At 64.9% G+C, this 11,971-nt stretch overlaps 2 protein-coding genes across 2 annotated transcripts; one reads left to right on the plus strand and one right to left on the minus strand.

Annotated features, from left to right (window-relative positions):
* Positions 1–1,259: 1,259 nt before the first annotated feature.
* On the plus strand, positions 1,260–8,585 carry MNEG_0196 (hypothetical protein; the record flags this gene model as incomplete). Its single annotated transcript, XM_014051316.1, has 14 exons — positions 1,260–1,543; positions 1,793–1,936; positions 2,117–2,199; positions 2,400–2,822; positions 3,582–4,967; positions 5,261–5,404; positions 5,630–5,694; positions 6,024–6,111; positions 6,366–6,394; positions 6,874–6,997; positions 7,240–7,385; positions 7,681–7,745; positions 8,085–8,214; positions 8,493–8,585. The coding sequence occupies 14 exons, from the start codon at positions 1,260–1,262 to the stop codon at positions 8,583–8,585; spliced, it is 3,204 nt and encodes a 1,067-aa protein (XP_013906770.1).
* A 2,193-nt stretch (positions 8,586–10,778) lies between these two features.
* On the minus strand, positions 10,779–11,879 carry MNEG_0197 (hypothetical protein; the record flags this gene model as incomplete). Its single annotated transcript, XM_014051317.1, has 3 exons — positions 10,779–10,833; positions 11,064–11,265; positions 11,480–11,879. The coding sequence occupies 3 exons, from the start codon at positions 11,877–11,879 to the stop codon at positions 10,779–10,781; spliced, it is 657 nt and encodes a 218-aa protein (XP_013906771.1).
* Between the last annotated feature and the right edge of the window lie 92 nt (positions 11,880–11,971).

Consider the following 11,971-nt stretch of genomic DNA (forward strand, 5'->3'; position numbering starts at 1 on the left):
GCCTATTCCGTGCCAGCAAATCGGCTCTCCAGAAGGGTGTTGGCGCCCCAACTCATTGAAGATGCACGCTTCCGGCCGTTGCTGCAACTTCCTGCCCGCTCTTGGATATGACACCGTGCCTTCAGGGCCTCGTGACTGCATTTGCTGACTCCACGTTAGGGTGACGTGCGTGGCGGGCAGCAGCCCGCAGCACACAGGGTGTGTTTGCTGCTGGTTGTCGCGAATCGTGCCGCCGGGCAGGCGTGCTGCCAGGTAATTGTGCTGCCGCGCACGCGCCGCGTTTCCCCGACTCCACAACAGGCGCGGGCCCCGCCCTGGCCTGCTGTCGGTTGCTTGAACCACCACGTTGAGCCGGCGTCCGCCTGCAACGCAACATGCCGCGGCCGCGAGACGCCCTGCCCCCTCCACACACAAACAACACCATACCCACAATAACACCACGCATCCGCGCTTCATAAGGCAAACACATCGACATGCACGCCGCAGCGCTTGTTGCGAACAGAACTCACCCCCAATTGTGGTGGTTGGCACCTCGGCCGTGTTGATCTTGGCACGCTTGCGCTCGGTCTGTGTGAGTGTTCGTCGCATCTTCTTCAGACAATGTAATCAGGATCCGACGGGCTTCCCTCAAAGGGCCTGGTCGCTGCTGAGCCACGGGTTTGCACATAAGGTGTGGCAGGCGGGTCTCAGGGTTTGAGCAAGCTAGGCCTGGGACATGAACAGTGGGTCGCGGGCTTTTGTATGCACACGGTAGTTGAGCTGAGAGTCTGCAGGGGCGGTCTCATCAAGACGGCATCTTCTGATGCTGTGCATTTGCCAAAGAACGGGTATGTGGAAGAAGAGGGAGGATGAGATGGGAGAGTGTGGCATGGCGGCCGGACTGGCGCGGCAGGGCAATCAACAGACGTTCCATGCCCGATCAGGGGAGTGACACGACCAGGGGCGGGGCAGGCGCATTCTCATTAACATAGAAATTTTGGTGTGCCGAGCCGTGCAAAAGCAGGCTCAGGCGAAGGGCCGAGCATACGCCGGACGACCGGCCGGCGGCGGCACGCATGCTGGGTTCGGTTGCCGCACCAATGTGCCGTGCTGCGTTGGCGATGTCCAAGATACGTACATTTCATATAGAGCACCTGACCATGCGCTCTCGATCGCGGTCACCGGCCACGATCTTCAACTTTCGCAAAAGCGGCCCTGGACGATCTTAGCACAATTGCACCTGTGCGATGGATGATAAACATGGTTCAACGCATCATAGAATGACACCAGACCCCGACGCACCCGCGGAGGAATCGTCGCCCGAGCATGAGCGTGGCGCCGCCGCTGGTCTCACCGCTAGCAGGCAAAAGCGCTCGCGCGCCGGCGTCAATTCGCGGCTGGCCGACTTTGCCATCGACATCGGCCACGAGCCGCAGTCGTGGGTTGACGAGTGGACGCCCAAGCGCGGCCGATGGGGCGGCCGCTGGGGGCGCGGCGGAGGCCGCGGCGGGCGCGGCGGAGGGTGGCGGCCAGAGGCTCACGCAGAGAACAAAGAGCGTGACAGGTGAGTAATGGTGAATCCGCACCTGTCTGAGCAGTTGGACTGCCCTGCAGTGTCCTGCATTCCGGGCGCTGGGCAAGGTACCCAGATCCTTGGTGTGGGCAGCCTTGCTGCCACCTTCCTGTTGGCTTCCACTCAGCTGACCCGAGTTCCTGTTCATGGCGAGCGGGTTGGCTCGCTCCTCTCCGCATGTAGTTGTTTATACTGCTTGGTGCCGGTGTCCAGACTCGCCCACGAACCCGTTGCCCCTAGGTGGGAGGCGTGCGGCGCGTGCGGCTTCTGGACCAACCTCGGACGCGATGACACGGCGCCCTGCCCGCTGTGCGGCTCCGAGGTTGTCGTGACGGAGCACCACGACTTTGAGAGCTGGGCCCAGTGCGACGACTGCGGGAAATGGTGGGCGATCAGCCGCTGCCAAGTTTGCGCGACTCCAGTCCAGGCGGCGGGCGGCGGAGTTTGGGGCCATCCGGCTTGGTTCGCACTCTCTCAGTGCCCGCTCAGTGCACTCAGGGGCGGCTGGCATGCACAGGCCCGGGGAAAAGTCACTCGCGCGCTGACATCATCCCGCCTCTCCAGGCGTAACGTCCCAGACGAGACGGCCAGGCGGCTGGAGCGGGCGGGGGACGGGGCCAGGTGGAACTGCAGCATGCTGAGAAAAGGTGGGGCTAAGAGTTGGCAAAAAGCATGGGGACCCCGCACTCGCTTCACGTCTCCTGGTGCAACGTGCCCACCCAAGCGTTGTGCTTAAGAGGCCTGTGCAGCAGCCAGCATCCCCCCACTGCTGCAAAAGCCAACTGCCCCACCCCTCATGCACACGCATCACGGCTGCCCTCGTGCGTGCGCCGCCTTGCAACCGCAGGCGCCACCTGCCGGACTTCCACCGCGGACTGGGCGGTCATTGCCCGAGACTCAGCCCTGAAGGAGCGCCTGCTGCAGCACAGCGGCGGCCGCGGCGGCGCCGCCGCGGGCGCCCGCGGCGCCGGCCCATCTCCGCACTACGGGCCAGGGGGCCGCGGCGTGCACTTCATCGGCGGCCGCGGGCTCGCGCAGGCCGCGCGGCGCGCGGCCGAGGCGGCGGCGGCTGCTGGGGCGGACAGCGACGGCGGGGGCGACGGCGGCGGCGGCGACGAAATCAGCCCCCCGCTGCCCTTTGGCGAGCTGCGAGGTGGCACACCAGGCGTGGACGGTGGTGGCGACGATGCTCCAGGGGGCGCGCCCACGCCCTTGCAAGCAGCGGATGTCGAGTGCGGCAGCCAGGGGGCGGATGGCGAGGACGGCGAGGGTGTGAAGATTCCTGCCGCAAGGGCTGATGATGGATGGCTGCCGGTGATGCGCGTGAGCGACGCTTGGGTGGTTCCGAAGCCGACTTTGCCACGGCTGCCGGAGACATCGGTGGCAGCGAAAGCAGCCGCGGCAGCAGATGCAGCAGCGGCAGGGGAGGCAGGCGAGGCAGTGGCGCTAGCTGAGGAAACAACAGCAGCAGAGGCAGCAGGGACACTGGAGGCAGGGTCCGCAGAGACGGCAGCGGCAGGGGAAGTAGCAGATATACCAGCGGCGGCAGGGCAGGCAGCGACTTTAGCGGAGGCAGGCTCGGCAGCAGGGCCAGAGCAGGCAGAGGCAGCAGAGGAGAAGACAGCGACAGCGGTGGAGGCAGACGCGCCAGCGCAGATGGCAGTGGCGGTTTTAGCAGCGACAACAGCGGAAGCAGCGGCGACAGCACCCTCAGCGCAAGCAGCGGCGGCGACCGTCGCAGCAACAGCAACGGTTGAAGCGGCAGCGGTGGAGGCGGTGGATTCAGTAGATGCAAAGGAGGGCACTCTAGTTGCGGCGAACGAAAGGGCCACAACGGGGGCCGAGCCGCCCCCACATGAAAGCGGTGACAGCGCTGAAGCAGCACCAGCGGCGGTGTCGGCAGCAGCGGGCGCGACAGCAGCGACAGAGGCGTCGATGGCGGAGGGAGGGACAGCAGCAGCGGGGGCTGTCGGAGCTCATGACAGCGCAGTTGTTAGCGGGTGCACCACCAGCATTGCGCTACCAGCAGATGCTTGCAGCGGGTATGGGTCAGCTACCAGGGAACAGCAGGAGGAGCAGGTGCACACAGAGCAGGATCGGCGGCAGCAGCAGCAGCAGCAGCTTCAGCAGCAGCAGCTTCAGCAGCAGCTTCAACAGCAGCAGCAGCAACAGCAGCAGCAGCAGCAGCAGCAACAACAGCAGCAGCAGCAGCAACAACAGCAACAGGAGCAGCAGCCGCACCTGCAGCAGCAAGGGAGGGACCAGGAGATGGAGAAGCAGCGTAAGCAGGGGGAGCAGCAGGAGCAGCGGCAAGAGCAGCAGCAGGAGCAGCAGAAACAGCATGAACAGCAGAAACAGGAACAGGAACAAGAGCAGGAGCAGGTCATGCAGGTTGCAAAGCAGCAGCGACAGGATCAGCCTCCGCAGCAGCAGCAGCAATACGAGCCGGAGCACACGCATGAGAAGCGGCATCTGGAGCAGCAGCCGTCACCAGAGCAGGAGGAGCAATCAGTTCAGGAGCAGCAGCACCCGGAGCCGCCGCGGCACGAGAACCAGCCGCAGCAGGAGCAAGCGGGGCGGCCTGACTGTGGGGAGAGCGGCAGCCAGGGGCGGCAGCACACGGCAGCAGCTGCGGCAGCACTGGAGGGGCCGGGCAGTGGCGGAGCCACCAGGGGTGCTGAGGAGCCGGCCGCAGCAACGACGACTGACGCTATGCGGAATCAGGAGGGCGACGCGAACGGCCGCACCTCTGACGCCGGCACTGCTACTGCCGACGCCGGCGTTGAGGCGCCGCGGCCGACCCGCCAGCAGGCCGCGCTGCAGCGCAAGCGGCGCCGTGACGAGACCCAAAAGGCAGCGCGCGCGGCAGCGGCTGAGCTCGAGCGCGCGCGGCGCAAGCTGCGGCTGTCGCACTCTGCCGCCGCGCGCGCGGCCAAGGCGGCGGCAGCGGCCGCTGGCAAGGACGGTGGCGGGCGCGCGGCGGCGGCCGCGCTGCGGGCGGCGCGCGCGGCGGTGCGAGACGCGGCGCGGCGGGTGCAGGAGGCAGAGGAAGGGGTTGTGCGGTGCGATGCGGCTGTGGAAGCCGAAGAGGCAGCTGCCAGGAAGGCGGAGGCCGAGGAGGCCATGCTGACGTCATCGAGTGACGAAGGCGAGCCATCGGACGACGACGACCAGGGCCGGGATGCCGGCGACGGCGGCTGCGGCGGCGTGGACGGCGAGCGTGCGCGCCTTTCGTCGGCGCCGCCGCCGCCGGCGGTGACGGGCGCGTGCTACGAAGGCGGCGTCGCCGTGGCGCCGCCGTCGACGGCGGCGGTGAAGGAGAGCTGGTTCCTGTGCGACCTCCCACAGATTGGGAAGTTCGAGGAGTATGTGGTCGGCCGGGACACACTCATTGCCGCCGAGGTCCTGGCTGCAGGTGAGTGATGATTCTTTGAAGTAAGGCAGACGCGGACGTGGCATTTAAACCAAGTCGAAAGGCGACTTATCGTTAACAGGTGGCAATTGGCAGCGCAGCGGTGGAGATCTTTGCGTTGCAAGGACGGATCCCAGGCTGGGCCTTTACGTGTTGGCGGCCATCAGTAGGGCGCAGCAGCAGCACAACCCTTGCAGGCCCTGGCTATGCAGCATGCCTCCAAACCCCCACCCGGCCGTCACGCGCCCAGCCGCTTTCCCCTCACCGATCTCCCACCTTTTCCCACCTTCTTGAAGGCTTCGACGCCGCCGACGCTTCGAGCGGGGAGCATGTGCTGAGCGTGCTGCCGCTGCCGCGGGCCGCGTTTGACAACCTGAGGCCCTTTGTTGACCGCTGCCTGGAACTTTTCAGGGTGGGGGAGCTGCCGCTGCTGACGGACGGTGAGGTCATCATCCGTCACTCAACAGCCACTGCTTGTCATCATTTGTCACCATTGGCCGCAGCATTGCCGGCCGACCCTGGATCGCCTTGCTGTGCGTCAGCGCCCGACCCCGCAGGCTTTCGTATTATACCCAGCCCCCCTGCTGAGTGCGAGGAGCAGCCTGTGCAAGGCAGGCTGGGAATGCTGAAGCTGAAGTCGCCATGATTTGTGTCTCGCCGTGCAGGCCGCGTGAGCGCGGGGCCCGTGGACATCACCGCATTCCTGGGTCAAACCCACGTGCAGCAGCAGGTGCGCAGTCAGTGCGAGGCCGCGTCTTTGGGTGCAGGCGAGGGAGGGGCGGCGCCTTGACACGGCGACAGGTGGCTGGCGGGCGCCTGCGCACGGCCAGCTGCAGCTGGGCGCGGCTGTGGCCGTGCACGACCGGCCGAAGCCCTTGCGCGCACCTGGGTCCTGGCATTCGGGGCGTGCCCAACACTGCCTTGGTGGTACCCGCAGCGCAAGCGCGCGCCGCTAGTCGGGTGTCTTTGTTATCTCGGTGTCTTGGTGGTGAAAACCATGTTTTTTCAATCAAGTTTTTGTCGTTTTGGGGTGGCTTTCCAAAAAACATTTCACCGCAGGTCTACCAGGCCCTGCAGCGCCGCGAGGCGCGGCTGCGGCAGCAGGGGCTGCCGCTGCCCCGTAACCCCCACGACCACCTGGCGCATGGTGAGCGCCTGTGGGGGCAATTCTTTCAATGTACCGTTGAGCAATTTGGGAGCCGTGTGCCGCAAATGCTCGCAAATCGCATCACTCGTAAGCCCTGTCAATGCGAGCCCACCATGCTCTGGGCACGAACGCTGACTGCTCGGTCGGCCAACCCAGCGGCGCGCCGACCGTGCCTCTCGCCGCGCCTGATGCGACGGCATCCTCTGCTTGCGACTCTTGACCTTCCACCTGCGCTCCCATCCTGTGCGCCTCAGTGGTACACCTGTCCCCCGACGGCCGCAAGGTGGGGATTAGAAAGGACGACCCTCTGCCTCTGCCTCCACCTCTCGACCCCTGCCTGGCATTGCCAAGCGTTGCATGTTGACACTCATCTCACATGTGCTTGCTCACCCCACGCTATTGCACTTTTGCGCAGAGTGCGGCCTGATATCAAAGCATCAGCCTGCCGTTGAACGTCATAACCTTCTGCTTTGCACAATCCCGCCAATTCCGAATGCTGGAACCCTTATCCCCCTCACCCTCAAAGGGGGATGCAGGCTCCCTACTAGCAACACCCCACAATCCTATCGCCCGCCAAGCGCCCAAACCACCAATCAGCATACGCTCTCACGCACACACCAGCCCGACCCACCATCCACCCACCCACCTGCGCATGCCCGCCCATCCACACACGCACACGTCCACGTGCACGCGCGCACACACACACACACACACACACACATACACACACACACAAAAACACACGCACACCCACCAACCCAGGTCTATGTGGGTGAGGAGGGTGACGTCACCGCCCAGGGTGGCAGCATCATGGGCTTCGCCAAAAGCTGGAAGTCCGGCCCCATCCACAGCTGGAGCGGCGGCAAGAAGCTGGCCGACATGCCAGGTCGGACGGGCTTGGTTCAAGGGGCGCGGGTCGCGTGCAGGGCGGGCGAGCGCGGAGTGCATTCCGAAGACCGAATGAGCCCGGCTGCAAGGGGGCGCCGTTTGCAGTCAGTAGATCGCGTGTGTCAGGAGCATCTGCGGGAACAGCCTCTTCGTCTCCATCTCTGACATCCATGTTGTTTGTTGCAACACGGGCCCTCACCCTACTACTTTTACAATGGCATCCTTGCCACGCCCTCATAGGCGCGCGGCCCAACCAGGTCGTGCAGTCGAAGCTGTCCCTCCTGATGTCGGGGTGGGAGCACCTGCTGGGCGCCGCAGCAGACCTGGTTTGGGCCGCGTTTGCCGCGCACGACACCACCCGGGACGCCGCGCGGCGCATGCTCAACGTAAGTGGGGGACGCGCGGCAGCGGGGCCGTTGCAGTGCAGCGTCCAAGGGGTGGGGGCCGTTGCAGTGGGTGTGACGTCGAAGAAATGAAGGCCGTCCTCTCAAAAGGGCTCTCGCGCCTGGTGATCAAACCTTCACGATGCCGCCCTTGTACGTCAGCCCGACCCTGTCTTTGCAGCGTCGCCGGCCACACGCCGTCTTCACCTCAGCTTTCGCACCCGTGGCAACTCGTCTGTGCCCCCAAACCTGCCGCCCTTTGTCCCTCGCTCACCTGATCTTGCACGCCCACCCCCAGTTCATGTACGCGAGCGAGCTGCAGGCCTCATCACGGCTGGGCAGCAGCGGATGGAACGCGTACAGGTGACTCAGCCGCGCCGCATGCACCTCCCCACTAGCCCCTCCTTGTTTTTCCCGCCCCGAAACCCCTCCAGACCTGCCTCACACAGCCAGGGCTGGCGTGGCCGTGGCTGCAACTTTCCGACTGCTCGAGCTCTCCTTTCTGATGTCAATAGCTTCTCCCTCGCAAACTCAAGCCTTTGACTTGTGCAACACTCTGAGCAGACTCCCCCCAGCCTGACAAACTCGTACTCGGAGCTTTGCTTACACACTGAACAATCACACGCCTCACCCCGTTACCCCTCCCTAAGACTGATTACAAAAACGTGCTGACCCCACTTTGAATGAATGACCCCACTGCAGCCTGAACATCAGCTACCGCACCGCGGTGCACCTGGACGGCAAGAACGTCCCGGGAAGCTACAGCGCATTAGTCATCCTGGAGGTTGGCCCGCAGCCGGCCTTTTGCGGCGGCGCGTACCTCCTGCCCCAGGTGCGCCTCTGCTTGTGCGGGCCGCGCCTGCTGCATCCCATTGAACATGGACACAAGGGTGTCACTAGATTTTCGGTAGTCCCAGTATGAAGGAACCACCGATGATGGAGGTTGCTTGCCCCTGCCCCTGTTAGCCAAAACCATCCTCTTGACCTGCTCAATTGCCCTGCGAAGGCGCGCTTCAATCCCTCAATCCATTTGACGCACGGACCCTGATTGCAAAACCCTGAGCCCTGAGCCTCGAACCCTTAATCCTTCCCTGAAAACCTCCCTTGCAGTACCGCCGCGCCCTGGACCTGAGGCAGGGCCTGGTGCTCTTCCACCGCAGCGGGGACGCGCCCTGCGGCCTGCACGGCAATGGGAAGCTGTGAGTGCCGGCATGCGGCTGAGATTGCTAATGAAGTGGTTGGGCCCCCCACCTCTGGTCCATCCCGGCGGACTGACCTGGAGGCGCTGCGCCCTGTTACGTCGAGAAGTGCTTGAGATTGCTGCGGGCGTGGGATTGCGATAGTTGTTCAGCAACCAGCGCGAGCATGCGGCCTCGCGCATTTCACAGCCCCCACAACGGCCTCCTCCTCAAACTTTCTGACCCTCTTCCCCTCGTTCCCCGTCCTTTTCACCCACGCTGCACGCTCTGCGCTTCAAACAATCAAAAGGTGGCGGCCCACCCCAGACCGCCACAGGGTGGCGATTGTCCTCTACCAGACTCAGCTGGGAAAGCCCACAGCAGCCGCACCCACGGCGCCCCTGGCGCCTGCAGCGCCTGCAGGTACGGCCGGCACCCCCGCAGCCGCAGCGGCCGGTGCCGCAGCCGAGGCCGCAGGCTGTCAGAAGGGAGGCGGCGGCGACGACGGCGGCGGCAACGACGGCGGCGGCGACGACGGCGGCGGCGCCGATACGGATGGGGCGGCTGGTGGTGGCGGCGGCTACGCTGAGGCTGGCGATCGCGATGGTGGCGGGGCGAGCACGGGGGGCGCCGGCGGCGACGGGGGCGGCGGTGCTGGCTGCAGCGGCAGCGGGGCGGCTGGGGTTAGTTCCTGAAGCCAGGGGGCTGGAGGAGGACGAGGAACGGGAGCAGCGGCGAGAGTGCTCCTGAACAGGCGCAAGGATGGGGCAGCGGCCCGGTAAATTGTTTTGAGGTTATCCTTTAGAGCGGTCCTGTTCTGTGCTTCAGTGAGTGTGTGCGAGCGTCTGAAGGCTGGATGATAGGTAGGCTCGCCGGCCATCCTCACAGAATTGTTTGCGTGTGTGTTCACTCACTGTTGTTGTTTGCCGTGCGACCAACGCTGGGCTGGCGCACGCGCACACTGCGCTGCGCACCAGCTGTATTCGCTCACTGGGGCGGCCCCGGCCGCCCCTGCAAACGCTGTGGACCGCAGCGCTCGCAAGGCTGGACTGCCGTGCCCTTCGCATGAACCGGACTGCATATCATAAGGTCCTAAAGAAACGCCAAGATTTGCGAATGCCTTTCCTGGAAATGCAATAATCATCCGTTTGTATTGGTGTTTCGCGTATCCATTGTCTCATCCTGCAATGCTGCGCTTGGGGCGGCTCAGGCGCCTGGGTGAATAGTCACCAGTCACTCGCGCACCCTCTCTTCCAGCCTGCGGTTACAGAAGACAAGGCAACAAGGTTATGTCATGCCGCCGCGCAGCGTTTTGCAGCAAATGTGTGTGTGAAAAACCTCAGACACCAGCAGCCCGGCGAGGCGCACACACGCGCTTGTCGGTTGCATTTGGTGCCAGGAGGGCGGCAGAGGCGTTGGGTTCTTGCAAGGGGTGGTTGAAACAAGGGTTGCTCACAAGGCACAAGCGGATGCGAGGGGACAGGTACGCAGATGGTCGCGTGAGGGCACAAGGCAGGGTGCAAAGCAGAAGGTGAGCGGACGCGAGTGTCGTTGCCTGCAAGGGCGTTTGTTATTGCGTGAAGGGAGCGCTGGGACGAGCAAGTAGCATGGCAGGCCATGCCAAGTGGGAGGGAGGCCAGGCGTGGTGGCAATCATGCTGATTTATTGGGTGTGGCGGAACAAAGCAAGGCTCAGAAATAGGGCCGGAGCCGCAGGCAAGTGATCGGCATGGGGAAGTCAAACAGAAATACAGGTGCAGGGGACAGGACCAGTGCAAAGGCCAAGGTGGGCAGGGGCGGAGGGTTCAGGTGATGAGACAGGTCCGAGGTTGCGTTGGTGCGTAGCTGCTGCCCCGAGAAGACAGGTGCGCGCGGGTGTGAGGCGATAACATTCCACATCGCGGGCGACCAGGGAGAGAGGCCTCCAGCAGACGCGCAGGTCGGGATGCAGCCTTTGCCCAGCCGCGCTATTCATGCCCAGGCGGCGCGGTACATGCGCCCGCCCTATGACAGCCATGCAGACGTGCGCCTCAGCGCAGAGCTGGCGTACTACTCGTGTGCTCCCGACGACGTTCGTGCGAACAAGGTTGCTGCTTCAGTTGGTGCAAGCAGGCGGCTCGCTTGATGGTCGCATGTTGCTGGGGTGAGGTTGATTGCTGCCAAAGTTGTGCGGTGTAGACCAAGGTCGTTTCTTGTATGCGTTTCAACCTAAGCGTAGGCTAAGCTTTGCTTAGGGTTGGAAGTTTCTTGAGGTAGACGCCGTTGAGGAAGGTCCTGCGGGGGGTGGATGGGTGATGGGTGCTCAGATCGAGGCTGGGCCAGGACGGACGAGTCTCGGGGGATGCATCGTCAGCCGTGCATGCGAGGCGGCCGCAAGTGGAATCAGCCAGAGCTCGTTGCAGTAAGGATAAATATGCTTTTTGTGCTCCCAACTTGCAGAGTCTGGTGCGCAGGCCGAGGATCGCATTTTATGACGAGAAAGCTCAGCGCGAGCGCGCACTCACAGGCAGACCCTGGCGGCGTCCGCGCTGCCGAACCGCGCCGCCACCGCGCCCTCCCCCTCCAGCAGCACCAGCTCCCTGGGGCCGCCCCCCCTCTTGTCAAACGTCAGCGCCGCCTCGAGCGCCGCGGGGCACGGCGGGCGGCCGGCGGGCAGGCGCAGCTGCGCCAGGGGCACGAGGACGCAAGGTGCGACGTCCTTGGTGACTGCGACATGTGGCGAGCGGTGCAGCGGGCGTTGTGCGTTCGCATGCGCGTGTGTGTATGGGGGGCCTTGTGGCTTTTACCAAGGTGTATCGCGAGACTTTCCAATGTAGGCCAACTTCACAGCGGCTGTTGAAAAAGACACAGCCGGGCCCCCCATCTGCAGCAGATGAAGTGGCTGTGGCGCTGCCGCAGCCAAACCCTGCCACCTCCTTACCTATAACCCTAAGCCAGGGCGCCATCACAGCGGGCGCCGCAGGCCCCGTCGGCGCCGCTTGCCCCGCCTTGCCGGCCGGCGACGCCGGCCCCACCTTGCGGGCCGGCCCGGCCGCCGCCGGCCGCGCAGCCGCCGCAGCCGCCGCCCCGGCGGCGGGCTTGGCGGGGCTGCAGGGCGGCAGGGATGGGAAGTCTTGGGAGGAGAACAGCTTCGGCCTGGGATCCGTCATCTCGTTGCCAGCCGCCATGGCGGCCGCAGCTGCGTTGTCCTGCTGCCACTGCTGCTCGGCGGTCGGCAGCACCCTGGGCGCCCTCTGCGCGGGCGCGGGCAGCGGCGGCGGCGGGGCCACCGGTGCGGGCTGCTGGGCGGGGGTGGGCGGCGGCGGGCGCGGGGCCGTCATGGGCTGCGCCGCAGCGGACGGCCGCACGGATGGGGGCGGGGCGGGGCCCTGGTCGTTGTCTGAAGAGTCCCTCGTGGGGCGGTGGGTGGGGG

This window comes from Monoraphidium neglectum (assembly GCF_000611645.1).
Source record: "Monoraphidium neglectum strain SAG 48.87 unplaced genomic scaffold scaffold00013, whole genome shotgun sequence".
Lineage (NCBI taxonomy): Eukaryota > Viridiplantae > Chlorophyta > Chlorophyceae > Sphaeropleales > Selenastraceae > Monoraphidium > Monoraphidium neglectum.